Below are 27,597 nucleotides of genomic sequence, written 5' to 3'. Positions count from 1 at the left end.
AATCTTACCGCATGGCCATGTCTTTTTTACCGCTGTGGTAAAAAGGGCCTCAGCATGCAGGAACCCCCCCCCCCCCCCCTTATTTCTGTTTGTAGCTATAAATGTATAGTTAAATTATATTTGTTTGGAAAAACCATTGCCATTTACAATAGGTCTTTTGTGGAATATAGGAATTGTTCTTTTATGATTTTTGTACATGATATTTGCTTTTTATGCATATGGTCTTCTTATGTGGTTAGTATTTTATTAATGTATTAATTTATCATTTATTTATCAACTCATATTTATATTAATTTATGCATATGATCTTCTTATGGTGTTAGTATTTTAGCAATTTTGTGCTCATTTTCGAAAGAGAAGGACGTCCATCTTTCGACATAAATCGGAAGATGGACGTCCTTCTCCCAAGAACGTCCAAATCGGTATAATTCAAACTCGATTTAGGACATCCCCAACTGCACTCCGTTGCAAGGACGGCTAAAGTTCAAGGGTGCGTGTAGGAGGCGTAGCGAAGGCGGGACTTGGGTGTGCCTAACACTTGGACGTCCTTGACCCATAATCGAAAAAACCAAGGACGTCCTTGACGAACACTTGGACGTTCTCACCAGGACCTGTTTTTATTAAGACTAAGGCACAAAAAGGTGCCGGAAATGACCAGATGACCTCCGGAGAGAATCAAGGATGACCTCCCATTACTCCCCCAGTGGTCACTAACCCCCTCCCACCTTCAAAAAACATCTTTCAAAATATGTCATGGTAGCCTCTATGCCAGCCTCAGATGTCCTACTCAGGTCCATGACAGCGCATGCAGGTCCCTGGAGCAGTTTTAGTGGGTACTGCAGTGCACTTCAGACAAGCGGACCCAGGCCCATACCACTCTTACCTGTTACATTTGTGGAGGAAACAGCAAGCTTTTCAAAACCCACCACAAACCCACTGTACCCATATATAGATGCCCCCCTTCACCCATAAGGGCTATGGTAGTGGTGTATTTGGGGGTAGAGGGTTTTGGGGGGGGGGGGGGGCTCAGCACACACGGTATTTGGAGCTATGTACCTGGGAGCAATTTATGAAGTTCACTGCAGTGCCCCCTAGGGTGCCCAGTTGGTGTCCTGATATGTCAGGGGGACCAGTGCACTAGAAATGCTGACTCCTCCCACAATCAAATGGCTTGCAATTGGTAGTTTCTGACATGGACGTCTTTGGTTTCAAAAATCGCCAAAAATCAGAAACGACCATGTCTAGGAACATCCAAATCTAGGGATGGCGAAATTTAAGGATTTGGACGTCCCTGAAGGTATTTTCAAAACGAAAGGTGGACGTCCATCTTGTTTTGAAAATACGGGTTTCCCCGCCCCTAGATTTCGCCATTTTTCAAGGACGTCCAAATTGCAACTTGGACATCCCTTTCGGAAATGCCCCTTTTTATCATTTAGGGCCCTGTTTACTAAGGTGCGCTACCGTTTTTAGCATGTGCTAAAAACGTAAGCATGGCTACAGTGCGGCTTAGTAAACAGGGCCCTTATTAATTCATATTTATATTAATTAGTTTTGACTCCTGAGGCAGGCGCTGTCTGCACAGAAACACAGGACTAAATGTCAAGTATTTATTTGAGTCAAGTGTTCCTTTTATGTCCACATGCTATATAAATATTTCTGTGCTTTTAATAAAAATTGCCCTTGAGTTTGAATTGTAGTGGTCGTTTCCCCAATTTTTCTGTGTGTTTATTCCTAAGACCCCAAAATAAGGAGCTCATTATTTACAAAGCATCCTAAAATAGTCAATAGCAGACACTTGTGACCTAAATATATATTGTCAGTTCACTGAATATTAATGGAAGGTTAACATTTATTTAGATTTTAATTAGAATATACTTTTAAACTTTGATATCGCAAACATTTACAGTACAGGACAGTAAACCAAATACAGGTGAAAATAATATGGAACAGAATATTTGTGAACAGATCAAATTGACATGATCATCAACTACAATCACACAATTATTATTGTCATTTCACCTGTGGAAAATCACACCCAACTGCTACTGCAGGCACTCTGCAATTGCCAACATTATATAGTAAATATTCTATTTAGAAAAGTAGTTCAGTAGATACTAGCCAGTCAATATTCAGCTAGAGACAGTCAATGATTTTAAATGCTGACTGTCACTGCAGAGATTAGCCCCAGATATCCAGAACCAGATTTGCACTGCCCTGGCCGCCGGAGCTTACAAGAGTCCTGATATTCAGCCGGGGCCTGCATAAAAAACTTATGTGGGTCCTGAATGAATATTGGTTGGGACCGCATAACTTTTTAAAAAATTTTCCTCTCCCAAAGTCCCCTTTTCCCCCCTCCCCAAGGCAGACTCTCTCCTTCTGAACATCATCCCCCCTACCGTAACATTACCAAGCATCCCCCCCCCCAGAATGTTGCCCCCAACCTTCAAGGGCTCGACAGGCCCCCACCTGGGCCTACCTTCTCTCATTGGTGGTCCAGTGGGGGGCAGTGGAGGCAGGAGCAAAGGTCACTCGCTCCTGCCCCTAGCAGCAGCTACTTCAAAATGGCAGCCGGATTAAGTTTTCATGTTTTTTGTTCTATCTATATGCTAACTCCTGTCCCTATCACCCCCACTGAACCACCAATGATATGAGGTAGGCCTGGGGGGGCCTATCAAGTCCTTGGAGGTTGGGGACGATCTAGGAGGAGGAGGTTTGGGGCAGCCCCAGGCAATTTAAGTGGGCAGGAGCCTCTCCTATCTTCTTAAATCACTTTGAATATTGTTCAGATTGAAAATATGACTGGCACAAATCCAATAGTTTCCACATGGAGGTGTCAGCGCTTACATGAAGACGTGGCAATTTTTCAACTTCCACATGTAAGAGGCGCCACTTCCACATTTATCTGCCCCATTTTACAAACCTATATGATAGATATATGGGATTAGAAGAATGACTTCCTTAATCCTTCATGTAAAGTCTTGGTTGAAATAAACTTTTTTTTAAACGTACATGTGCCTTTGACCATGTGTAAAACTTGATGTAAACATTTTTCCTTATACATAATCCCTTGAAATCTGTACATGGTGTGGGTCTGCAGGTGTAAATAATGGTTTTCTCAAATTGATATATATGTCTGTCTATACATGGATGTTTCTAAAATAACCTCCTATATTTATTTACACTTGTGACTAAACTAAGGGGCCCTTTTACTAAGCCACGTAGGTGCCTACGCGCATCAATTTGGGATTACCGCCCGGCTACCGTGTGGCCCTGGTGGTAATTTCATTTTTGACACACATCCCCTATGCACTACCAGGCGGTAAGAGGCATTCTACGTGCATAGACCTTTACAGCCCGGTTAACGCGTGAGACTTTACTGCTAAGTCAATGGGTGGCGGTAAGGTCTTAGACCCAAAATGGACACATGTCGATTTTCATTTTGCCGCACTTCCATTTTCGGCAAAAGTTTTAAAAAGGCGTTTTTTACAGGTGCACTGAAAAATGATTCTGCACGTGCCCAAAACACGCATCTACACTACCGCAGGACATTTTTCAGCACGCCTTTGGAAAAAAGGCCCCTCGGTGTTTTGTTCTTCCCTTCTTGCCATTTCCAACTACTTTGCTGCAAAACTTGAATTAACCTCTCTCCTCATGATAACAATATTTTCTTATGCAGGGGTTTTGCTAATTCTGAAGCGCAACATTCAAAGTTGTGTTTCAGTAGTGATTCTTATATTGCTGAGCTGCCAGTTCACACTGCAAAAGCACAGAAGGACCCAACTGGAACTCACATTTTTAAAAAAGGGATTAAAATCTGGTTTGGGGGTTTTTATCGCATTGTCCTGACTAATTTTAAGTGGGAGGCTCCTTGGTAAGGACCCTAGAAAGAAACCAGAAAGCAGAAAATCCAGAATGGTAGGACCCTGAAAATCTTCCTGTGTATGAGCAGGTAACACTTACCCTCTTCTGTGTAGTTCACAAAACTCAAATCCAAAACCCTGGTCAAGGAGATAATAACGGGGTGGAAAATTCCTCTGAATTTCATTTCTGGTCCTAAAGTGGTAATGAGATTAAAAGATTGATATTTGTATCTTCAGAACTGTTTCTGTTTTCAGAAGACAACAGTTGAAACTGGATTCACATTTCATGAGGCCCTGAGCAAATCAGCCTGCACATTCACACACACTCATTCAATCTTCTCCTTTTTTTTTCACATTTAATATTTATTCCATTTCACCTGGAAACACAAACACAATAGATAAGAACAAGCGGTGTAGAATTAAATCAAATAAATAGAGGGACATATAAAGAACTATCAATCGTGTTACTAAGGAAGAAAGTTATCAAATGTGGGCTAATGTTAAGTCAACACTGTATAAAATACAAACACAATTTTAGGGGTCCTTTTACTAAGGTGTGCTGAAAATGGCCTGCAGTAGTGTAGACGTGTGTTTTGGGCATGTGCAGAATCATTTTTCAGCATGCCTGTAAAAAAAGGCCTTTTTTAAATTTTTGCCGAAAATCGACGTGCGACAAAATCAAAATTGCCTTATGTCCATTTTGGGTCTATGACCTTACTGCCAGCCATTGACCGAGTGGTAAAGACTCACGTGGCAACCGAGCATTAATGACCTATGCGCGCCAAATGCCACTTGGCGCGCATCTGATATACGTATCCGCAAATAAAACATTTTCGGCCGCACGTATCAGACATGCACCAAAAATGAAATTACCGCAAGAGCCATGCAGTAACCGGGCAGTAACTCTATTTTGGTGCGCATTGGGCACACATAGACACTTGCACGGCTTAGTAAAAGGGCCACCACGTGATCTAAGATGCTTTGTAATTGAGTGGAACCATTCAATGATAGAGGAGGTGACAGAGTAAGACATCTTAAAAAGAGAGAAACATGTTAGATCTTTAAGTTAAGATCACTTGAACCAGCAGGTCTGAACAATATGATTGATTGGAGATCATTTTTAAAAAAAATATAATAAATATCTGGACTTCTTATTTTCTTGATTGATATATCATTATCAGTATTATGAAATTTAAAGCACCAAAAATGCAACGCACATATGTTGGCGTTGGCACCTTTGATAAAAGACGGTAGAGGCAATGATTTAAGTCAGACAGCAAGATCTCTGACAGTAAGCATGCATGTTTAATGTTTTTAATAGAATGGTTTTGTTTAAGATTATTTATGGAAACTGACCTCTATGGGTCCTGTTTAGTGTAAGCTAATGCTAGAGAATATATGGGTGTCTCTAAAGTTAGCGTGCACTAGTATTTAGCACACGCTAAAAACGCTAGCATACCTACAGCACAGCTTAGTAAACAGGGTCCTATGTTTTTTCAGATGAACTCTAAAGTGTTGGAGAGATCGTCACTTTAATTACAGGTAAGCTGCACAATTTAAAGATATATCCCTGAAGAAGCCTGATATTTGGGTGAAACAAGGCTCGTTGGACTGGATTTTCTCAAGATAAGTGCAAGCTGATTTTTTATGGATACGCTTGAATAAAATAAGTAAAAAATAAAATACTAAAGGGTTTTTGGACCAATGAATGAAATATGAACCACACTAATGCTGTTAGATAAGCATTTGCAAAAAGCGTCAACAGCAGTGGTTTCTGAGATCCTTTTGCTTTTATAAAATATTAATTTATATTTGTTTACTGCAGTTTTTTCAAGTCCTCTTTTGTATTGGGTTTGTTGAACATTTGGGTTGTGAAGTAGTGACTACTGTTAAGTCATCTCAAGGCATATACTCACTGTTCTAATGGCAAATCCAACCCTGATAACAAGGACAAGCCGATCATATTTGTAGAGTGAGCATTTCAGAAGATGGGAATCTTCCCCTCGATATTCAAAGCTATTTAACTGGCCAGATAGGGCTGCTGACTAGTTAAACAGTATATCAGCTCCTAACCATAGATATTTAGCGGCTAGCCACTAATTGGCTATATCGCACGACATAGCTGGTTAGGCGCAGATATTCAGTGCTTAACCGGCTATGTTCAGCAGTTAACACAGGCTGCATAAATAACAGGCCTATCTTTAACTGCTAAAAAATTAACCAGTTAGGGATAGATTCTATATATCCTGCCTAAAAAATCAGTATTGAAAAAAATATGCCTAGGCATAGTCTATAGAACGCACCTAAATTTAGGCATGGTTTATAGAATAAGCCTAAATCTAGGTGTAGTTTATAGAATATGCCCAACACCTGCGACTATATTTAGTTGCAGCCATTTATGCCAATGAAAATCTGGTGTAAATGCTGACACCTAAATTATGTGTGGAACGGGCACATTTTATAACAGTGCGCATAAATTCTAGGAATGTCCACGACGCACCCATGGCCATGCCCCCTTTTCAGATCCGCATCTTAAAATTTACACGGACCACTTTATAGAATATGCTTATACATTTGTGCGTGTAAATTCTAATTAATGTCTATTAGTGTCAATAATTGCTTGTTAAGTTCAATTATTAGTGCTGACTGGCTTGTAAAGCTGATTAAGAGCCCCTTTTACAATGGCGCACTATCATTTTTAGCGCGTGCTAAAAGTAAGCATGCGCTAAACGCTAGAGACACCCATAGTATGCACTAAAAATGCTAGTGCACCTTTGTAAAAGGGGCCCTAAGTTGTGCATGTAAATCTAGAATATGCCTGGATTTGCACGCGTAACTTAAGTCACACTATATAGAATCCGGGGGTTAGCGATGAATATCTCTAAGGGCTTCTTTTACTAAGTGGCGGTAAGCCCAATGCGGGCTTACTGCTCGCTATACAGAAAGCACCGCCGGGCTACCACGGCAGCCTGGTGGTACTTCCCACCCCTAGTGCCCTGTCATTTCTGGTGCTACAAACAATTATTGATTGTTGTAGCGCCGGAGTGTACCCAGCAGTAATCGGGCAGTGCCGCGCGCTGCCCGGTTACTGCCGGGTTAATGCGGGAGCCCTTACCGCCACCTCAATAGGTGGTGGTAAGGGCTCTCCCCCCCCCAAAAAAATGGCTGCGCAGCACGTGCTTTACTTGCCACCCAGCCATTTCCTGTTGAAAGCTAGACTTCCCTTTTACCAGCTACGGTAAAAGGGGGCCTTGACGCATGTGTAAAGCATGCATCGATGCCAGCACTGGCCCCCTTTTGCCGCAGCTTGGTAAAAGGGGCCCTTAACTGGTTAACGTTTTAGTGGTTAAAAAACCCCCGGATATTCAATGCTGGTCACCGGAAGCAGCAGGCATTGATATCTGAGATTAATGCTGGAGGCGGACAGGAAAAGCGCTGGCTGCTGCCGGCTGAATATCGGGCCCCTTGTTTTAACTCCACAAATAGAATTGCTCAAAATAAATTTTGAATAAGCAGCTATTTTTATTGGGAATTTTTAGCTGTTAGGATTTGACGCAATGCAGAATTTAAAATGATTATTAGCTAGGATGTGTTTTGATTATTTATTTACTAATTTATATTTTATTTATTATTGTATGTGTGTTATTTATGTGTATTGAATTTTTTATTGCCTAATTTTTGGGGAGGAGCATGAATGGAGTCACGATTTATGTCCTGTTTCTAATTCTATAATCCATTGGATTCCAGGAAGTATACTATCCTCTGTTTTAACAGTGCTTCCATTAATTTACTCATCACAAGGTCAGACTAGATGGCCTGTAGTTCTCAGTCTCTGTGCACAAAGAAGAATGGTACCTGGAGGTTATCAGAACCAATTATTTTAAAGGGCCCCTTTTACAAAGCGGCGGTATGCCCATTGCGGGCTTACCGCTCGTTAAAAAGGAAGTACTGCCAGGCTACTGCAGCAGCCTAGCGGTACCTCCCACCCCCCAGTGCACCATCATATCTGGCGCTACAAAAATATATTTATTTTTGTAGTGTCGGTGTGTACCCGGTGGTAATCAGGCAGTGCCGCGCGCTGCCCAGTTACAGTCAGATTAGCACGGGAGCCCTTACCACCACCTCAATGGGTGGCGGTAAGATCTCTCTCCCAAAATGGCTGCACGGCAAGTGCTTTACTTGCCGCACAGCCATTTCCTGCAGAAAAGAAAGACCTACAGTTTACCTGCTGTGGTAAAAGGGGGCCTCGGAGCACATCAAAAACACTTGCTGGCCCCTTTTGCTGCATCTTGATAAAAGGGGCCCTTAGTGACTAAACAGGTAGAAAAAAAGTGAAAGCAAACACCAGAAGGAAGTTTGGGTGCATAGAGAGAGAAACTGACAATAGGAAAAAGAAGGTGATAGTGCGTCTGCTTAAGCCACTGTAAGACCTCATTTGGAATTTGTTTGCAATCCTAAACACCTGGAAACACATATAAATAGGATGGAGTCAGTCCAGAGGGTAGCTACTAAAATAGTCCATGGTCTTCATCACAAAACGTATAGGGGCCCTTTACAAAGCCTTGGTAAGCCCAACACGGGCTTACTGCACGCTAACCCGGAAGTACCACTGGCCCAATGCAGGCACAGGAAGTAGTTCCACTTTGAGCGTGCACCATTTCTGCTGCGCTGGATATTTTTATTTTATTTTATAGTGCGATGCTAACCCAGCGGTAATCAGGCTTCACCAGATTACCAAGCGAACCCTTACTGCCACCTCAATGAGTGGCGGTAAGTGCTCCCCCCGCATAGCCATACAGTAAAAGAAATCTTACTGCATGGACACTTTTTTAAGGGGCTTTTTACCCGCTGCAGTAAGAAGGGCCCTGGCACGTAAGAAAAATGGCCTCCACCACTACCGCAGGGCCCTTTTCCCCACAGCTTAGTAAAAGTACCCCATAGCGACAGACTTAAAAATCTAAACATGTATATCCTGGAGAAGCAGAAATAGGGAAATATGATAGAAATCCTATATAATAATTCTCACCTCTGATGCTGCCTGGGACCGTGGCTCACTCGGATGTGGTCTGCTACCTGCGGTAGATAACACTGATGTCATACATCCCTTCGAGCCTGCTGCTTTCCCTTCTCTTCGCTCTGAGCTCTAACTCTGGTCCTGCCCTTGTGGAAACAGGAAATGAGGGCGGGACCAGAGCTCAGAGCGAAGAGAAGGAAAGGCAGTAGACTCGCTGATCCTGCTCGCTCTTCAATGCTGCCGACAGGACCCCGGTAAGAGAGGGGGAGAAGGGGGTTGGCGATTTTAGAGGGGGGGGGGACTGGCACTCGGAGGGAGGACAGAGCGAAGGAGAATGACAGAGGGAGGGAGGGGGGACTGCAACTCGGAGGGAGAACAGAGTGAAGGAGAGTGACAGAGAGAGGGAGGAAGCCATGGAAATCGGAGGGGAGGAAAGGGGGCCGTGGGACTTGGAGGTGACAGAGGGAGAGAGCGAGGGAGGGGGAGGGAAACCTTGCTAGCGTCCATTTCTTTTCGTACCGAAACGGGCCTTTTTTACTAGTATTTAAATACTTCCAAGGTATAAGTTCACAGAAGTCAGACCTCTTTAAATGGAAAAGAGATTCTGGAATAAGAGTGAAAGGGGGTAGAGATTTGGGAGCAATCTAAGGACAAGATAGTGGACTCATGGAACAGCCTCCCAACTGAGGTGCTAGAGACAAGGACAGAGTAAGGTTTAAGACTTGAAGACAGCATGGGACAAACACTGAGGATCTGTGAGAGGGAAAAAGGGATTATTGAGACTGCACTGTTGGTTCAAACAGACAGACTGGACGAGCTGTATGGTCATTTTCTGCCATCCTGTTCTATATTTCTCTGTGATGTGTGAAGCCTCCATTCTGAGACATGTTTCTATATACACCTGGATTTTTAAAAAATATTTTTCTCAGGACCTCTATGAGCCCCTTGACATTATGAACATTTGGTGTGAAGAAGACACCAAACAAAAAAATTACCAGCACGTACCAACAATGGTGTTTCCCATGACAAGGGGAGCTTTGGGATGTTTGACCTTTAGCTCCAGGAGTTCTGTCAGACTAGTGGGAGAAATCCAGGTAATCCTCTCCCCATGGAACATCAGAATCCTTGACCTCTGATCTTTATCCATCAACTAAAAGGAGAAAATGAAATAGATTTAATGTTCATATGAAATACTGATCATGCCTACCACTGGCCAAAATAGAACATAAAAACGTAAAGCGAATGCTACATACCTGTAGAAGGTATTCTCCGAGGACAGCAGGCTGATTGTTCTCACTGATGGGTGACATCCACGGCAGCCCCTCCAATCGGAAACTTCACTAGCAAAGGCCTTTGCTAGTCCTCGCGCGCCCGTGCGCACCGCGCATGCGCGGCCGTCTTCCCGCCCGAACCGGCTCGTGTTCGTCAGTCCCATATGTAGCAAGACAAAGACAAGGGAAGACACAACTCCAAAGGGGAGACGGGCGGGTTTGTGAGAACAATCAGCCTGCTGTCCTCGGAGAATACCTTCTACGGGTATGTAGCATTCGCTTTCTCCGAGGACAAGCAGGCTGCTTGTTCTCACTGATGGGGTATCCCTAGCCCCCAGGCTCACTCAAAACAATAACCATGGTCAATTGGGCCTCGCAACAGCGAGGACATAACTGAGATTGACCTAAAAAATTTACCAACTAACTGAGAGTGCAGCCTGGAACAGAACAAACATGGGCCTAGGGGGGTGGAGTTGGATTCTAAACCCCGAACAGATTCTGAAGCACTGACTGCCCGAACCGACTGTCGCGTCGGGTATCCTGCTGCAGGCAGTAATGAGATGTGAATGTGTGGACAGATGACCACGTCGCAGCTTTGCAAATCTCTTCAATAGTGGCTGACTTCAAGTGGGCTACCGACGCTGCCATGGCTCTAACATTATGAGCCGTGACATGACCCTCAAGAGCCAGCCCAGCCTGGGCGTAAGTGAAGGAAATGCAATCTGCTAGCCAATTGGATATGGTGCGTTTTCCTACAGCCACTCCCCTCCTGTTGGGATCAAAAGAAACAAACAATTGGGCGGACTGTCTGTTGGGCTGTGTCCGCTCCAGATAGAAGGCCAATGCTCTCTTGCAGTCCAATGTGTGCAGCTGACGTTCAACAGGGCAGGAATGAGGACGGGGAAAGAATGTTGGCAAGACAATTGACTGGTTCAGATGGAACTCCGACACAACCTTTGGCAAGAACTTAGGGTGAGTGCGGAGGACTACTCTGTTATGATGAAATTTGGTGTAAGGGGCCTGGGCTACCAGGGCCTGAAGCTCACTGACTCTACGAGCTGAAGTAACTGCCACCAAGAAAATGACCTTCCAGGTCAAGTACTTCAGATGGCAGGAATTCAGTGGCTCAAAAGGAGGTTTCATCAGCTGGGTGAGAACGACATTGAGATCCCATGACACTGTAGGAGGCTTGACAGGGGGCTTTGACAAAAGCAAACCTCTCATGAAGCGAACAACTAAAGGCTGTCCTGAGATCGGCTTACCTTCTACACGGTAATGGTATGCACTGATTGCACTAAGGTGAACTCTTACAGAGTTGGTCTTGAGACCAGACTCAGACAAGTGCAGAAGGTATTCAAGCAGGGTCTGTGTAGGACAAGAGCGAGGATCTAGGGCCTTGCTGTCACACCAGACGGCAAACCTCCTCCATAGAAAGAAGTAACTCCTCTTAGTGGAATCTTTCCTGGAAGCAAGCAAGATGCGGGAGACACCCTCTGACAGACCCAAAGAGGCAAAGTCTACGCTCTCAACATCCAGGCCGTGAGAGCCAGGGACCGGAGGTTGGGATGCAGAAGCGCCCCTTCGTCCTGTGTGATGAGGGTCAGAAAACACTCCAATCTCCACGGTTCTTCGGAGGACAACTCCAGAAGAAGAGGGAACCAGATCTGACGCGGCCAAAAAGGAGCAATCAGAATCATGGTGCCTCGGTCTTGCTTGAGTTTCAACAAAGTCTTCCCCACCAGAGGTATGGGAGGATAAGCATACAGCAGACCCTCCCCCAGTCCAGGAGGAAGGCATCCGATGCTAGTCTGCCGTGGGCCTGAAGCCTGGAACAGAACTGAGGGACTTTGTGGTTGGCTCGAGATGCGAAGAGATCTACCAAGGGGGTGCCCCACACCTGGAAGATCTGTCACACTACACGGGAATTGAGCGACCACTCGTGAGGTTGCATAATCCTGCTCAACCTGTCGGCCAGACTGTTGTTTACGCCTGCCAGATATGTGGCTTGGAGCACCATGCCGTGATGGCGAGCCCAGAGCCACATGCTGACGGCTTCCTGACACAGGGGGCGAGATCCGGTGCCCCCCTGCTTGTTGACGTAGTACATGGCAACCTGGTTGTCTGTCTGAATTTGGATAATTTGGTGAGACAGCCGATCTCTGAAAGCCTTCAGAGCGTTCCAGATCGCTCGTAACTCCAGGAGATTGATCTGCAGATCGCGTTCCTGGAAAGACCAGCTGCCCTGGGTGTGAAGCCCATCGACATGAGCTCCCCATCCCAGGAGAGACGCATCCGTGGTCAGCACTTTTTGTGGCTGAGGAATTTGGAAAGGACGTCCCAGAGTCAAATTGGACCAAATTGTCCACCAATACAGGGATTTGAGAAAACTCGTGGACAGGTGGATCACGTCTTCTAGATCCCCAGCAGCCTGAAACCACTGGGAAGCTAGGGTCCATTGAGCAGATCTCATGTGAAGGCGGGCCATGGGAGTCACATGAACTGTGGAGGCCATGTGGCCCAGCAATCTCAACATCTGCCGAGCTGTGATCTGCTGGGACGCTCGCACCCGCGAGACGAGGGACAACAAGTTGTTGGCTCTCGCCTCTGGGAGATAGGCGCAAGCCGTCCGAGAATCCAGCAGAGCTCCTATGAATTCGAGTCTCTGCACTGGGAGAAGATGGGACTTTGGGTAATTTATCACAAACCCCAGTAGCTCCAGGAGGCGAATAGTCATCTGCATGGACTGCAGGGCTCCTGCCTCGGATATGTTCTTCACCAGCCAATCGTCGAGATATGGGAACACGTGTACCCCCAGTCTGCGAAGTGCCGCTGCTACTACAGCCAAGCACTTTGTGAACACTCTGGGTGCAGAGGCGAGCCCAAAGAGTAGCACACAGTACTGGAAGTGACGTGTGCCCAGCTGAAATCGCAGATACTGTCTGTGAGCTGGCAGTATCGGGATGTGCGTGTAGGCGTCCTTCAAGTCCAGAGAGCATAGCCAATCGTTTTCCTGAATCATGGGGAGAAGGGTGCCCAGGGAAAGCATCCTGAACTTTTCTTTGACCAGATATTTGTTCAGGGCCCTTAGGTCTAGGATGGGACGCATCCCCCCTGTTTTCTTTTCCACAAGGAAGTACCTGGAATAGAATCCCAGCCCTTCTTGCCCGGATGGCATGGGCTCGACCGCATTGGCGCTGAGAAGGGCGGAGAGTTCCTCTGCAAGTACCTGCTTGTGTTGGAAGCTGTAAGATTGAGCTCCCGGAGGACAATTTGGAGGTTTTGAGGCCAAATTGAGGGTGTATCTTTGCCGGACTATTTGAAGAACCCACTGATCAGAGGTTATGAGAGGCCACCTTAGGTGAAAAGCTTTCAACCTCCCCCCGACTGGTAGGTCGCCCGGCACTGATACTTGGATGTCGGCTATGCTCTGCTGGAGCCAGTCAAAAGCTCGTCCCTTGCTTTTGCTGGGGAGCCGAGGGGCCTTGCTGAGGCGCACGGTGCTGACGAGAGCGAGCGCGCTGGGGCTTAGCCTGGGCCGCAGGCTGTCGAGAAGGAGGATTGTACCTATGCTTGCCAGAAGAGTAGGGAACAGTCTTCCTTCCCCCAAAAAATCTTCTACCTGTAGAGGTAGAGGCTGAAGGCTGCCGGCGGGAGAACTTGTCGAATGCGGTGTCCCGCTGGTGGAGCTGCTCTACCACCTGTTCGACTTTCTCTCCAAAAATATTATCTGCACGGCAAGGCGAGTCCGCAATCCGCTGCTGGATTCTATTCTCCAGGTCGGAGGCACGCAGCCATGAGAGTCTGCGCATCACCACACCTTGAGCAGCGGCCCTGGACGCAACATCAAAGGTGTCATACACCCCTCTGGCCAGGAATTTTCTGCATGCCTTCAGCTGCCTGACCACCTCCTGAAAAGGCTTGGCTTGCTCAGGGGGGAGCTTATCCACCAAGCCCGCCAACTGCCGCACATTGTTCCACATGTGTATGCTCGTGTAGAGCTGGTAGGACTGAATTTTGGCCACGAGCATAGAAGAATGGTAGGCCTTCCTCCCAAAGGAGTCCAAGGTTCTAGAGTCCTTGCCTGGGGGCGCCGAAGCATGCTCCCTAGAACTCTTGGCCTTCTTTAGGGCCAAATCCACAACTCCAGAGTCGTGAGGCAACTGAGTGCGCATCAGCTCTGGGTCCCCATGGATCCGGTACTGGGACTCGATCTTCTTGGGAATGTGGGGATTAGTTAATGGTTTGGCCCAGTTCGCCAGCAATGTCTTTTTGAGGACATGATGCATGGGTACTGTGGACGCTTCCTTAGGTGGAGAAGGATAGTCCAGGAGCTCAAACATTTCAGCCCTGGGCTCGTCCTCCACAACCACCGGGAAGGGGATGGCCGTAGACATCTCCCGGACAAAGGAAACGAAAGACAGACTCTCGGGAGGAGAAAGCTGTCTTTCAGGAGAGGGAGTGGGATCAGAAGGAAGACCCTCAGACTCCTCGTCAGAGAAATATCTGATGTCTTCCTCTTCTTCCCACGAGGCCTCACCCTCGGTGTCAGACACAAGTTCACGAACCTGTGTCTGCAACCGTGCCTGGCTCGACTCCGTGGAACCACAGCCACGGTGGGAGCGTCGAGAGGTAGACTCCCTCGCCCGCACCGGCGAAGCTCCCTCCGCCGACGTAGTTGTGGAGCCTTCCTGGGAGGCGGCCGCAGTCGGTACCGCACGCGGTATCGATGCCGGAGACCTCACCCCGGGCAATGGGCCAGCCGGCGCCTCACTCAACAGTACCGGTGGCGCAAGCACCCCCGGTACCGGAGGGGTAGGGCGCAACAGCTCTCCCAGGATCTCTGGAAGAACGGCCCGGAGACTCTCGTTCAGAGTGGCTGCAGAAAAAGGCATGGAAGTCGATGCAGGCGTCGATGTCAGAGTCTGTTCCGGGCGTGGAGGCTGTTCCGGGCTGTCCAGAGTGGAGCGCATTGACACCTCTTGGACAGAGGGTGAGCGGTCCTCTCGGTGCCGATGCCTGCTGGGTGCCGACTCCCTCGGCGACCCAGAGCTCTCGGTGCCGACACTGGAAGGGGACCGGTGCCGATGCTTCTTCGATTTTTTGGAGCGAAGCACGTCACCGGCGCTTCCCGGCACCGACGAGGACGTAGAATCCAGCCGTCTCTTCCTCGGGGCCGAGACCGAAGAGGGTCGGTCTCGGGGGGGCTGTACCGCAGGAGCCCTCAGGGTAGGGGGAGACCCACCCGAAGGCTCACCACCACCAGCAGGGGAATGGACAGCCCTCACCTGCACTCCAGACGAAGCACCACCGTCCGACGACATCAGCAGACGAGGAGGTCTCGACACCACCGACGCCGACGCAGCCTTCCGATTTCGCCCCGATGCAGAGGGCCGATGCCTCGATACACTCGATGCAATCGGGGGCGAGGATGAAGGTCCGGGCGCTGACGACGTCGATGCACTCGATACCACCGGTGCCGATGCCGACGAAGAGCCCGAGAACAAGATGTTCCACTGTGCTAACCTCGCTACCTGAGTCCGCTTTTGTAAAAGGGAACACAGACTACAGGCCTGAGGGCGGTGCCCAGCCCCCAGACACTGAAGACACGACGCGTGCCTGTCAGTGAGCGAGATTACCCGGGCGCACTGGGTGCACTTCTTGAAGCCGCTGGGAGACTTCGATGTCATGGGCGGAAAAATCACGCCGGCGAGATCAAAACTCGAAATGGCGAAAATGGCACCACAAAAATTAGGGAGAAGAAAACTTCGACCGAGGCCTAACTAGGGCCTACCCCGACGACGAAAGAAAACTTACCGGGGCGAAAAACTCGAAATACGGGAAGGGAAAAACCCAAAAGGTCTCCTCCTGAAACACTCTTCTCTTTATTATTTTCTTTTTAAAGAACGAGTCGAAAAACGACGCGCGAGGTCAACTTTCCGGGGCACGAACGGCAAAACACAACCGTACCGAGCGCGGACAAAAGAAGACTGACGAACACGAGCCGGTTCGGGCGGGAAGACGGCCGCGCACGCGCGGTGCGCACGGGCGAGCGAGGACTAGCAAAGGTCTTTGCTAGTGAAGTTTCCGATTGGAGGGGCTGCCGTGGACGTCACCCATCAGTGAGTACAAGCAGCCTGCTTGTCCTCGGAGAAGAATAGCTATACTGGGTCAGACCAATGGTCCATCTAGCCCAGTATCCTGCTTCCAACAGTGGCCAATTCAGGTCACAAGTACCTGGCAGAACCCCCAATTAGAAGCGACATTCCATGCTACCAATCCCAGGGCAAGCAGTGGCTTCTCCATGTCCATCTCAACAACAGACTATGGACTTTTCCTCCAGGAACTTGTCCAAACCTTTTTTAAACCCAGATACGTTAACCTCCATTATCACATCCTCTGGTAATGAGTTCCAGAGCTTATCTATTCTTTGAGTGAAAAAATATTTCTTCCTATTTGTTTTAAAAGTATTTCCATGTAATTTCATCAAATGGCCAAAAACGTTCAAGAGTTCAGAACAATTTTGAAGAAGAAAAGATATTGGGGGTATGATGTCTTAGTTAGACTTTTGGGGAAAATGACGATCCAGGGTCTTTAGATGATTACCAAGAATGCTTGTGTAAGAAAAGTCCAAATATGAGAGTAGTGCACTGTATGCTATCCAACGTCATCCTGCAAACTTACAACTATCATGCAATTCTGGGAAACTTCAAGGCCACTGGAACTTCAAGAATATTTACAAGTAATAACAAATATTCCAGTGGTTCCCAAACCTGGGCCTGGAGGCAACCCAGCCAGTCAGGTTTTCAGGATATCCACAATGAATATTCATGAAAAAGAATTGGAGACATCAACTCTATGGCTTTTCTTTTCAGGCTGCAAAAAGAGAGATTCACATTAATTCACAGAGAATTCATCTCTGTTCCATGAAGATTTGCCTGTTGTGAGCAGAGTGGCGTACCAAGGGGGGAGGCGGTGGGTGCGGTCCGCCCCGGGTGCACGGTGCTTGGGGGGTGCCACGCGTCTGTCAGCAACACTTGTTCCCTGCTCCCTCTGCCCCAGAATGGGTTACTTCCTGTTCCGGGGCAGAGGGAGCAGGGAACGAGCGAAGCCGACAGGCACGCGGCACCCCCCCAGCAGGTAAAAATGCACCCGGGGGGGTGTTGCTTCGATGGGGGAGGTGTCCGTCATTTCGCCGGGGGTGGGGGGGTCGTGCTGCACCCGGGGGGGCGCATTGGCAATCCGCCCCAGGTGTCAGCCATCCTAGGAACGCCACTGTGTGAGCAGATTGTTTTTTAGTAGACCTCTGAATTTTGCACATTAAAGCCCAAAGAGAAACGTTAACATAGAAGGAGTCATAGGGATTTCTATGATAAAGATTTATAAAAAATAAAATAATAATTTATTTAGTTGTACAAGTTTTTGTTTTATAAACAATTTCTTTCTATTCATAGAAATGCAGTACATACTGCCACCTCTGCTCTAAGTGCTGCGTTGTCAGGAACAAGATGTCTTGAATCAGGTGCTGGTAAAGTCAGAGGATATTTAGGGATGGTGGAATCCTGTTAAGCAACTTATCTGCCTGTATCGTGAGACCAGACCTGATCAAGAAGATTAGGGTTTCTAACTGGAACCAGTTTTTAAATTCTTTCTAACACAATGAAAATTGGAAAGAATTATGCAAGTGGGTCGAGAAGTGTCGGGGGTAAAATTACACTGAAAATTTCACAGAATGGGATAAAACTTGGCATATGAGGAAAAATCTGTAAAAAAGGGAATGAGACTTGATATACCTCCTTTTGGTGGTTTTTGCAACTACATTCATAGTGGTTGACATATTATATACAGGTACTTTATTTGTACCTGGGGTAACGGAGAGTTAAGTGACTTGCCCAGAGTCACAAGAAGCTGCTGTGGGAATTGAACCCAATTCCCCAGGCTCAAAGTCTGCTGCACTAACCACTAGGCTACTCCTCCACACTGAGTTTAAAAATTGGTCAAATCAGACTGGGGTTTCCAGACAAATAAGTGCTCCCCCCAAACAAAAAAAATGGCCCAATTCATTTCTATGGAAGAGGAAGTTCTTGCTTTCGGAGCATAGAAACTTAACAGTGAAACATAGCAGTTGAGGAATTCCTCCTTTCAAACTGCATTTCACTGTTCCATACTCTCCCAACCCTCAAACTGCCCCTACACCTCAAATCTACTACCCCTCAAAACTGCCCCACTCTTACCAAGATGCCCCACCCCCATAATTATGTCCTGCATCTGCCCCACCAAATCCCAAAGTGCCCCACCCCAGAAATTACCCAGGAAACTGCCTCACCACCCTGCAAGCTGCCTCCAGTTCTAGAAAAACGGTTCACAACTGCTTTATCACCCAGAAAATTGTCCTCATGCCTAGAAACTACCATTCCCCTTAAATGCCCCCACCATCCTGCAAACTCCTACTAACCACTATCCCAAAACCTATTTCCCTACAACTGCACCACCGTCCCATAAACTGCCATAAATCCAAAGTCTACCATCTGCAACTGCCCCATCACTGCAAACTCCCCCTATTCTCAAAAACTAACGCTTTGCAACTGCCCCGCCTCCCTGTAAACGTGCCTCAGCCACAAAAACTATCTCCTACAACTGTCCCAACACAGACATGCACATACAAACAAAGGGGTTGGAAAGAATTCCATGAGCTATGCTGTGCATTATTTCTCCACTTGTTTATTGTTTGAAACCCAAAGGAAGTTGGAAAGAATTAAACAAATGGGGTAAAAAATGTCCGTCTGCCATTTCTAGCTGTCTGTCTGGGGGGCAAAATAACTGAAAGTGTAATAGAATGGGATAACACTTGGCACATGACCTTTTATAACTGTCCCTACACTCTGCAAGATACCCCACATTGTAAAAATGATCCCTCCGAAGCCAGCATTCCTCCTCAGGGGGAGGAATGCTGGCTTTGGCCTAACCCCTGGTAAGCCTTTCCTCAGCTGAGAGGTGCACAGCTCTACCACCGGCTGCCTTTCAGGTGCTGTGGAGGACTTGCAGCTCATCTGCATATCCTTACAGCCTTCTCCGGGGTGACACCCAGGTCCAGTCCGATCCACTCAGGGCCTCCGCTCTAGGTGCCCAGCGCTCCCACCAGGTGCTGTGGAGGACTTGCAGCCCTTCTGCATTTCCTCACAGCTGTATCCGGGGTGACTCCAGTTCCACCCCGATCTTCCCAGGGCCCTCACTCCAAGTGCACAGAGTTTCCAGGTGCTTTTTGGCTAGGATCAGGCGACCCTCAGGGGGAGGAATGCTGGCTTCGGCCTAACCCCTGGTAAGCCTTTCCTCAGCTGAGAGGTGCCCAGCTCTACCACCGGCTGCCTTTCAGGTGCTGTGGAGGACTTGCAGCTCATCTGCATATCCTTACAGCCTTCTCCGGGGTTCAAAAGATAAACCTTGGTTTCTCTACCTCACCACCTCTCCCTCCACTAGTCCATTCCCCTCTCTCTCCTTCCCCTCATTCCCTTTCCTCCTTTCCTGAAGTTACTATTGAGGAAACTACACTTCTCCTTTCTTCCTCAAAATGTACCACCTGTTCCTCTGATCCCATTCCCACCCACCTTCTTAATGCCATCTCTCCTGCTCTTATTCCTTTTATCTGTCACATTCTCAACCTCTCACTTTCCACTGCGACTGTCCCTGCTGCCTTTAAACATGCTATGGTCACACCTCTCCTTAAGAAGCCTTCACTCGACCCTACTTGTCCCTCTAATTACCGACCCATCTCCCTCCTTCCTTTTCTCTCCAAATTACTTGAGCGTGCTGTTCACCGCCGCTGCCTTGATTTTCTCTCCTCACATGCTATTCTTCACCCACTACAATCTGGTTTTCGCCCTCTCCACTCAACCGAAACTGCACTTACTAAAGTCTCCAATGACCTATTACTGGCTAAATCCAGAGGTCAATATTCCATCCTCATTCTTCTTGATCTTTCCGCTGCTTTTGACACTGTCGATCACAGCATACTTCTCGATACCCTGTCCTCACTTGGATTCCAGGGCTCTGTCCTTTCCAGATTCTCTTCCTACCTCTCCCTCCGCACCTTTAGTGTTCACTCTGGTGGATCCTCTTCTACTTCTATCCCTCTGCCTGTCGGCGTACCTCAGGGTTCTGTTCTTGGTCCCCTCCTCTTTTCTATCTACACTTCTTCCCTTGGTTCATTAATCTCATCCCATTGCTTTTCCTACCATCTCTATGCTGATGACTCCCAAATCTACCTTTCTACCCCTGATATCTCACCTTGCATCCAAACCAAAGTTTCAGCGTGCTTGTCTGACATTGCTGTCTGGATGTCTCAACGCCACCTGAAATTAAATATGACCAAAACCGAGCTTCTCATTTTCCCCCCCAAACCCACCTCCCCGCTCCCCCCGTTTTCTATTTCTGTTGATGGCTCTCTCATTCTCCCTGTCTCCTCAGCTCAAAACCTTGGGGTCATCTTTGACTCTTCTCTCTCCTTCTCTGCTCATATCCAGCAGATTGCCAAGACCTGTCGTTTCTTTCTCTACAACATCTGTAAAATCCGCCCCTTTCTTTCCGAGCACTCTACCAAAACCCTCATCCACACCCTTGTCACCTCTCTGCTTCTTGCTGGCCTCCCACTTAGTCACGTCTCCCCTCTCCAGTCGGTTCAAAACTCTGCTGCCCGTCTCGTCTTCCGCCAGGGTCGCTTTACTCATACTACCCCTCTCCTCAAGACCCTTCACTGGCTCCCTATCCGTTTTCGCATCCTGTTCAAACTTCTTCTACTAACCTATAAATGTACTCACTCTGCTGCTCCCCAGTATCTCTCCACACTCGTCCTTCCCTACACCCCTTCCCGTGCACTCCGCTCCATGGATAAATCCTTCTTATCTGTTCCCTTCTCCACTACTGCCAACTCCAGACTTCGCACCTTCTGTCTCGCTGCACCCTACACCTGGAATAAACTTCCTGAGCCCCTACGTCTTGCCCCATCCTTGGCCACCTTTAAATCTAGACTGAAAGCCCACCTCTTTAACATTGCTTTTGACTCGTAACCACTTGTAACCACTCGCCTCCACCTACCCTCCTCTCTTCCTTCCCGTTCACATTAATTGATTTGATTTGCTTACTTTATTTATTTTTTGTCTATTAGATTGTAAGCTCTTTGAGCAGGGACTGTCTTTCTTCTATGTTTGTGCAGCGCTGCGTACGCCTTGTAGCACTATAGAAATGCTAAATAGTAGTAGTAGTAGTAGTTATTGACACTTTGATGATTTTCCATTACAATAAACATGAAATTCTCTCTCTGTCAAATATGATGTAAACTGTGCCAAAACATTACCGGCAATATCATAAGTTCTTAAATGGTCAATTAAAATTAAATGATCTATTTTGTCAGACGCCAAAGCAATATCTAATGAAACTAAAAGAATATTGATCACCTCTATCAAAACCTAAGTAAACCTGGTCAACAATGAAAGCAAAAAAGTCTCTGCTCTATGGTTGGATCTAAAACCAAACTGAAATTGATCCAAGATCTCTTTGAGTATCAACAAATTCAGGGGTCCTTTTACAAAGGCGTGCTGAAAAATGGCTTGCGTTAGTGCAGGCGCAGGTTTTGGGTGCGAGCAGATCCATTTTTCATGCACCTGCAAAAAATGTCTCTTTTCTTTTTGCCAAAAATGGACTTGCGGCAAAAACAAAATTGCCGTGCGTCCATTTTGAGTCTGAGACCTTACCACCAGCCATAGACCTAGTGGTAAAGAATTTGGGTGGTAATGACCTATGTGTGTCAGATGCCACTTGCTGCGTGTCCACCAGTGGCGTAGCCAGACCTGATATTTTGGCTGGGCCCAGAGCTAATATGGGTGGGCACTATATATATATATATATATATATATATATATAGTGCCCACCCATATTATCTAGGGCAGTGAGGAGCCCATCCCCACTCAGAAATTCCCCAACAATAAATTTTAATAGTGACCACCAGCCCCAGGCAGGCAGCAGGCCACAGCTAGCTCAATTTAAAAAAAATTACACAGCACACGTCACACAATGTTAAAAATTATGATGAAAAAAAAAGTATTTAAATTTTTATTACCGGCTCCTATTGCTGCTGGGCTCGCCTCGAAATAATGTCGAATCATGAAGAAGAACCTTCCAGGGCCAGGCTCGTGCTCCTCACCTCCGCTCCGCAACCCTCCTGTAAAACGTGCACTGCATGGCGTGCACGTGGTGGTGGTGGTGGGCTGGACTGGAGTCTTGGACTGGCAGCTGAGCGGGTGCCGCCATTCATTCCAGGCAGCTCCGCGCTCCGGAACTTTCATCCGATCTGGGCGCATTCAGAGCTGCCAAGGGGTCCCAATTTTTGAGAGGGAGATTTTTAGTACACACCCCCAGCCCTGCCCTACTCTGTATTGGCTCCACCCCAACACACCTTAATCCCACTGCCATTTCAGAAAATATTTTATTTAATAGTCTAATACCCTTTTCAATTAACTTTCAGAGGCCAAATCCTCCTGCCTCAGGTCAGGACATCCTCTCCTTACCTGAGGAAGGAAGTGCTGGTCTCTGAAGACTAATCAAAAGTGTTTTAAAAATCAGTGAAGGTATCACCTTATTTTCTATTTTATGTTTTGTTTGCATTTATTAGCCTTCATTAACACAGCTACCACATTGCTTTATCCTAAATTAAAAATAACATTATTTTCTGTACCTTTGTTGTCTAGCCATTTACTTTTTCTAATTGTGTTGGTCCCAGTCAAGATTCTGCATTCCTTTGTCTTCTCTTAACTCTCTTGCCAAGGTTTCCTGTTCATTTGTAATTTTTCTCTCCTTTTTCTGTTTTCTTCAATTTATTTTTCTATCTCACTCTGTCCAGATTTAATTAATTCTTACTATCCATTCTTTAATTTCCCTCTTTTTACTTCATCTACCTATCCCTTTTCATCTTTTCCTCCCCATGCCCCTTCCTCTTATTCTCCAGTCTTTCATTAACTCTATCCTCTCCCCCTTTCTCTCCCTATCCTTTCAGTGTCTCTCCCTCTCTCTGAATCCAGCGTCTCCTCTTTCTCTCCCTAACCTTCCATCCAGTGTCATCCCTCTTTCTCTCTCCATCCTTCCACCTATTACCCTCTCCCAATCCATCCATCCATTGTCTCCCTCTATCTCCTCTTCCTTCTAGACAGTTATCTCTCTACCCTTTTCCATTCAGCATGTCCTTTCTCATCCTACCAGTGGTTTTCCTCTTTCTCTTCCTACCCTTCCATCCAGCGTCTTCCCTCTTTCTGCTCCCAGCATTTTCCCTCTTTCTCCCTCCTTTCATCCAGCATTTCTCCATTTGACCAGCTAAGGTCTCCCCCAGTTTCTCTCCAGCAGCTTCTCTCTCTTTCTCCTGCCATTTTCCATGTCCCCTCCTTCTCTCCCCCATCTTTCTACTCATCTCTCTCTCTCTGTACCCCTCTTCCATCTAGCATCTTCCCTCTTTCTGCCCCTCCTTCTAGCATTTTTCCTCTTTCACCCTCCTTTCATCCAGCATTTCTCCTCTTTGTCTCTCCATCTGACCAGTCAGGGTATCCCCCTTGTTCCCCTTCCTTCTCCCCAGCAGCCTTTCTCTCCCCTGCTCTTTTCCATGTCCCCTCTTTCTCTCCCCATCTCTCTCTGGTTCTCCCCTGCTCTTTTCCATGTCCCTTCTCTCCCCATCTCCCACATGGCTCTCTCCTCTTTCTCTCCCCTGCTCTTTTCCATGTTCTCTCCCCATTTTTCTCTCTCTGGCTCTCCCCTGCTCTTTTCCATGTCCCCTCTCTCCCAATCTCTCTCTCTGTACTCTCCAGCGTCCTCTTCTTTTTTTTTCTCTCCCCTCTGCTCTCTCAGACACCCTTCCCCTACCAGCCACATTTCCTCTCTTACTCTGGCCCTCTGAAGCAGGAGCAGCGTCGTCAACACAAGAAGAAAAACAAGCGCGGGGCCGCCCGCAGCAGCCTTCAGTCATGCGCTTTCGGCTCTCCCATCCTCTGCCCCCGCTGACGTCAATTTCCCGTTCCGGGAGCAGAGAACAGGCAGAGCCGACAGCGCATGACTGAAGACTGCTGTGGGCGGCTCCGCGCTTGTTTTTCTTCTTGTGCCGGCTAAACTGAAGTGGTGGCTCGGGGAAGCGCCTGCTTTTGTTCCTGCTGCTGCTCAGGAGGGAAGCGGAAGCGGCGGCAATGGAGTTCAGCGGGAGACCGGAACGAAGGTGGAGATGTCGCCGGGCGGGCCTGGAGGGAAAGTGGGTGGGCCTGGGCCCACTCAGGCCCACCCGTGGCTACGCCCCTGGTGTCCACTACTATTTTTCAGATGGACGTGCGCCAAAATTGAAATTACCACAAGGGCCACGTGGTAACCAGGTGGTAACTCCAATTTGGCGCATGTCGGGCATGTGTAGGTGCCTACGCAGCTTAGAAAAAAGGGCCCTCAATAAGCTGCTATAAAACCAAATTTTCCATAACCTTTGCTAAAAGAGGTAATGAGGAAATTGGGCTGTAGTTCTCTGGAGCTGGTGGATCCAGATTTGTATTCTTTAACAACCGGCACAGAGAAACCCTTTTCAATAGTTTAGGCACACCACCCTCCCTAAACAATTTATTTACTAAAATAGATATCCCCCGATATTCAGCGCTATTTAACCAGTCCGCAACAGCCGCTGAATGCTTAATTAGCATTTAACTGGCTAACCGTGAGTACTCAGTGGAAGATAACCGGTTACTCATAATAAGGGCCAAACTCTATAAATGGTGCCTTAAAAATTGACACAGAAAAACCATGTCGTTAGCATGATTATATAAACCACGCCTACAGTTACGTGTAGTTAAGAGAATATGCTCATGTGCCGTTCTTGCAAACTAAAATTTAGGTGCACTCATTTAGGCCACCTAAAACTAGGCCTAAATACCCAGGGCTGGTCTTAGCAAGTGCGGGGCCCTATGCAGACCAATTTGGTGGGGCCCCATCCTAGCCCCGCCCCGCCCCAGCTCCACTCCATTGATTATTAAATTTTTAGAACATTTTTTATTTATGAAATTTCAAATAAAGGCAAATGAAGCTAAATTTGTACAGAAAAACTGATTGAAATAATAAGCACAATGCTATCATGAATCCCCCCTCCCCAGAAATTATTCAGTTCAAGTCCACTACAATTAGTAGTTCCAATTCTCATAACCCCGGGGCGTCAGAGGTGCGGACACAGAATCTCTCAACTGCAAAGCACTATACACAAACTTGTGCAAAAACACACTCATAACCATACCATTACCAACGAGCTACAACCTTTTGCGTGGAAAGGCAGAACTGTAATTACACCAGGCTCTAAAACACCATTACACTACCTCGTAAAAAAAACAAGACAAAAAGGGCTGCAAATGCTACACGCTAGCAGGATACTGCACCTTGATCACACATGAAAAACACATGACAACAGATATGAAAGCAAAATACTGAACTGGAAAGTTACCTCAAGAAGTCAGACTCAGCATGCAGCAATACTAGAAAAATTGAAACTTACATGCAAAATATCACAGATGCACATTTCCAAAAGCTGACATATTCCAATTAATAAATTCTGAATAAAATACTTTTTTCTACCTTTGTTGTCTGATTATTTAGTGGAGACCTTACAATGGCCATCGCTCATTCCTAGAAATGACCCTTAAGAAATAGGGATCTGCTGAATACTGGGGACCCAGATTGGCCACTGTTAGTGACATGAAGCTGTGCTTAGTTGACCATGTTTTTTCTTACATTCTTGGGAACCACCTTTTCAAGCTCAGGGCCAGCTTGCAGTCTCAAATCCATTGCTCCGTGGAGGTCGGTGCATTGCTACACAATCATCAGAATAACTTTTCACCAAGTCACTGCCACCATTTATCATTATCAATAGACTCAAGGAGTGTACTAAAAATATATGCTCTTCTCAGGTCAGAACCTTTTCAGCAGTAATTCAGTCCCACTGGATGCCAGTGATTACCCACTCTAACATCATAAACATTCTCTCCTTTCATAAGCATCAGGTCCAATATGGCCCCATCCCACTTGAGTTCCATTACCAGGTTCTGGAGGAATTCTCCTTGTAAAGGTTCCAGGCTCTCCCTACTTCAAGATAATACCACAGTAGGGATATACAAATCATCATCCGGCATATTGAAATCAGCTATCAATATTACCTTTCACAGCAATATTGTGCATTTCCTATTGAGATGGTTTCATTAGCATCAATATTTCAGTGCATGAGACATCTCTGATACATTGTAAAATGTTACAGCTTCCCAGGTGAATCTTAATTCATGGAAATGGCATTACACATTGTGACTTAGAAAGATCAAAAGTACATGAGTTTGATTAGTGCTTGGAAAATATAGCAATTTGATTCTAGCACAGTATCACATTTGGGAAATGAAATATATGAAACAGGTACAAAAGCAACCTGAGCTAGTAAAGTTAAAAATACAACACAAAACCTGACATATTTAATAAGCTGCTCATTTCACAATTTTTTTCCAGTCTCCAAAACAGTCTGTTTTTCGTAAATTGCTTCTTCCTACTTCAGTTGCAATCAGAGTTTGTTGGGGAAGGGAAAGGGAGAATACTTTTGCAATAGTAAGGATGGCTCAGGCTGCTCACCTCCGCTCTAGTCTCTGCCTCCGACCAGACCACGACACTCCCTGGCTCCAGCTCCTTTTCTCGATGGCTGCAGGCTGCTCACCTCTGCTCAGTCCGACCATGCTCTCCAGCTCCTTCCCGCTCAATGACTCCCGCCCGCCCTCGCCGGAAACAGGAAGTACAAGTATCTGATCATCGGAAGGCGGGACACTGGAAGGTGGAAGGGAAGCTGGGTGAGCGAAGCTGGCGGGGGGTGGGGGTGGCGAGCGAGCGATGATCGCGGTCTGGGGAGAAGTGAGCAGCTGCAGCAGGATTGGATTATGATGATTGATGGCATCATGGCAGCGCGGTTGGTTGGTGGTTCTTGACTTGTTGTGGTCCGACGGCGACGTCCGAGCGAGCGGGGAGAGGCACAGTTGAGGCGCGCCGCGCGGGGCCCCCTTAAGCGCGGGGCCCTATGCGGCTGCCTCGGTCGCCTCTCCCTAAGACTGGCCCTGTAAATACCTCTGCCTAAGTTAGGCACAGATCAGGTGTATTCCATAATAGTGTGCATAATTTTTTGAAATGCTCACAACCCACCCATTCCATGCCCATAGCAATGTCTCCTTTTTGACTGCATGGTGCATGCTTCATGGTGTGACCTCACCTTGAGTAATGTGTTCAATTCTGGTCACTGTATCTCAAAAAAGATATAGCAGAATTAGAAAAGGTTCAAAGAAGAGCAACCAAAATGATAAAGGGGATGGAATTCCTCCCATATGAGGAAAGGCTAAAGAGGTTAGGACTCTTCAGCTTGGAAAAGAGATAGCTG

At 46.9% G+C, this 27,597-nt stretch overlaps 1 protein-coding gene across 1 annotated transcript in view; it reads right to left on the bottom strand.

Annotated features, from left to right (window-relative positions):
- LOC115474517 (aldehyde oxidase 1-like) overlaps nt 1-27,597 on the bottom strand; it is a 221,257-nt gene that overhangs the window by 129,523 nt on the left and 64,137 nt on the right. The window contains exons 9-10 of the mRNA XM_030210007.1: nt 9,880-10,024; nt 3,961-4,053 (exon numbers count right to left, since the gene is read on the bottom strand). Coding sequence (XP_030065867.1) covers nt 3,961-4,053; nt 9,880-10,024 — 238 coding nt within the window. The remainder of the gene's footprint in view (nt 1-3,960; nt 4,054-9,879; nt 10,025-27,597) is intronic.

This window comes from Microcaecilia unicolor, chromosome 7, assembly GCF_901765095.1.
Source record: "Microcaecilia unicolor chromosome 7, aMicUni1.1, whole genome shotgun sequence".
In the NCBI taxonomy this organism is placed as follows: Eukaryota; Metazoa; Chordata; class Amphibia; order Gymnophiona; family Siphonopidae; genus Microcaecilia; species Microcaecilia unicolor.
The sequence above is the reverse complement of the archived record's forward strand: the minus strand, read 5'-3'. Positions and strand labels throughout refer to the sequence as shown.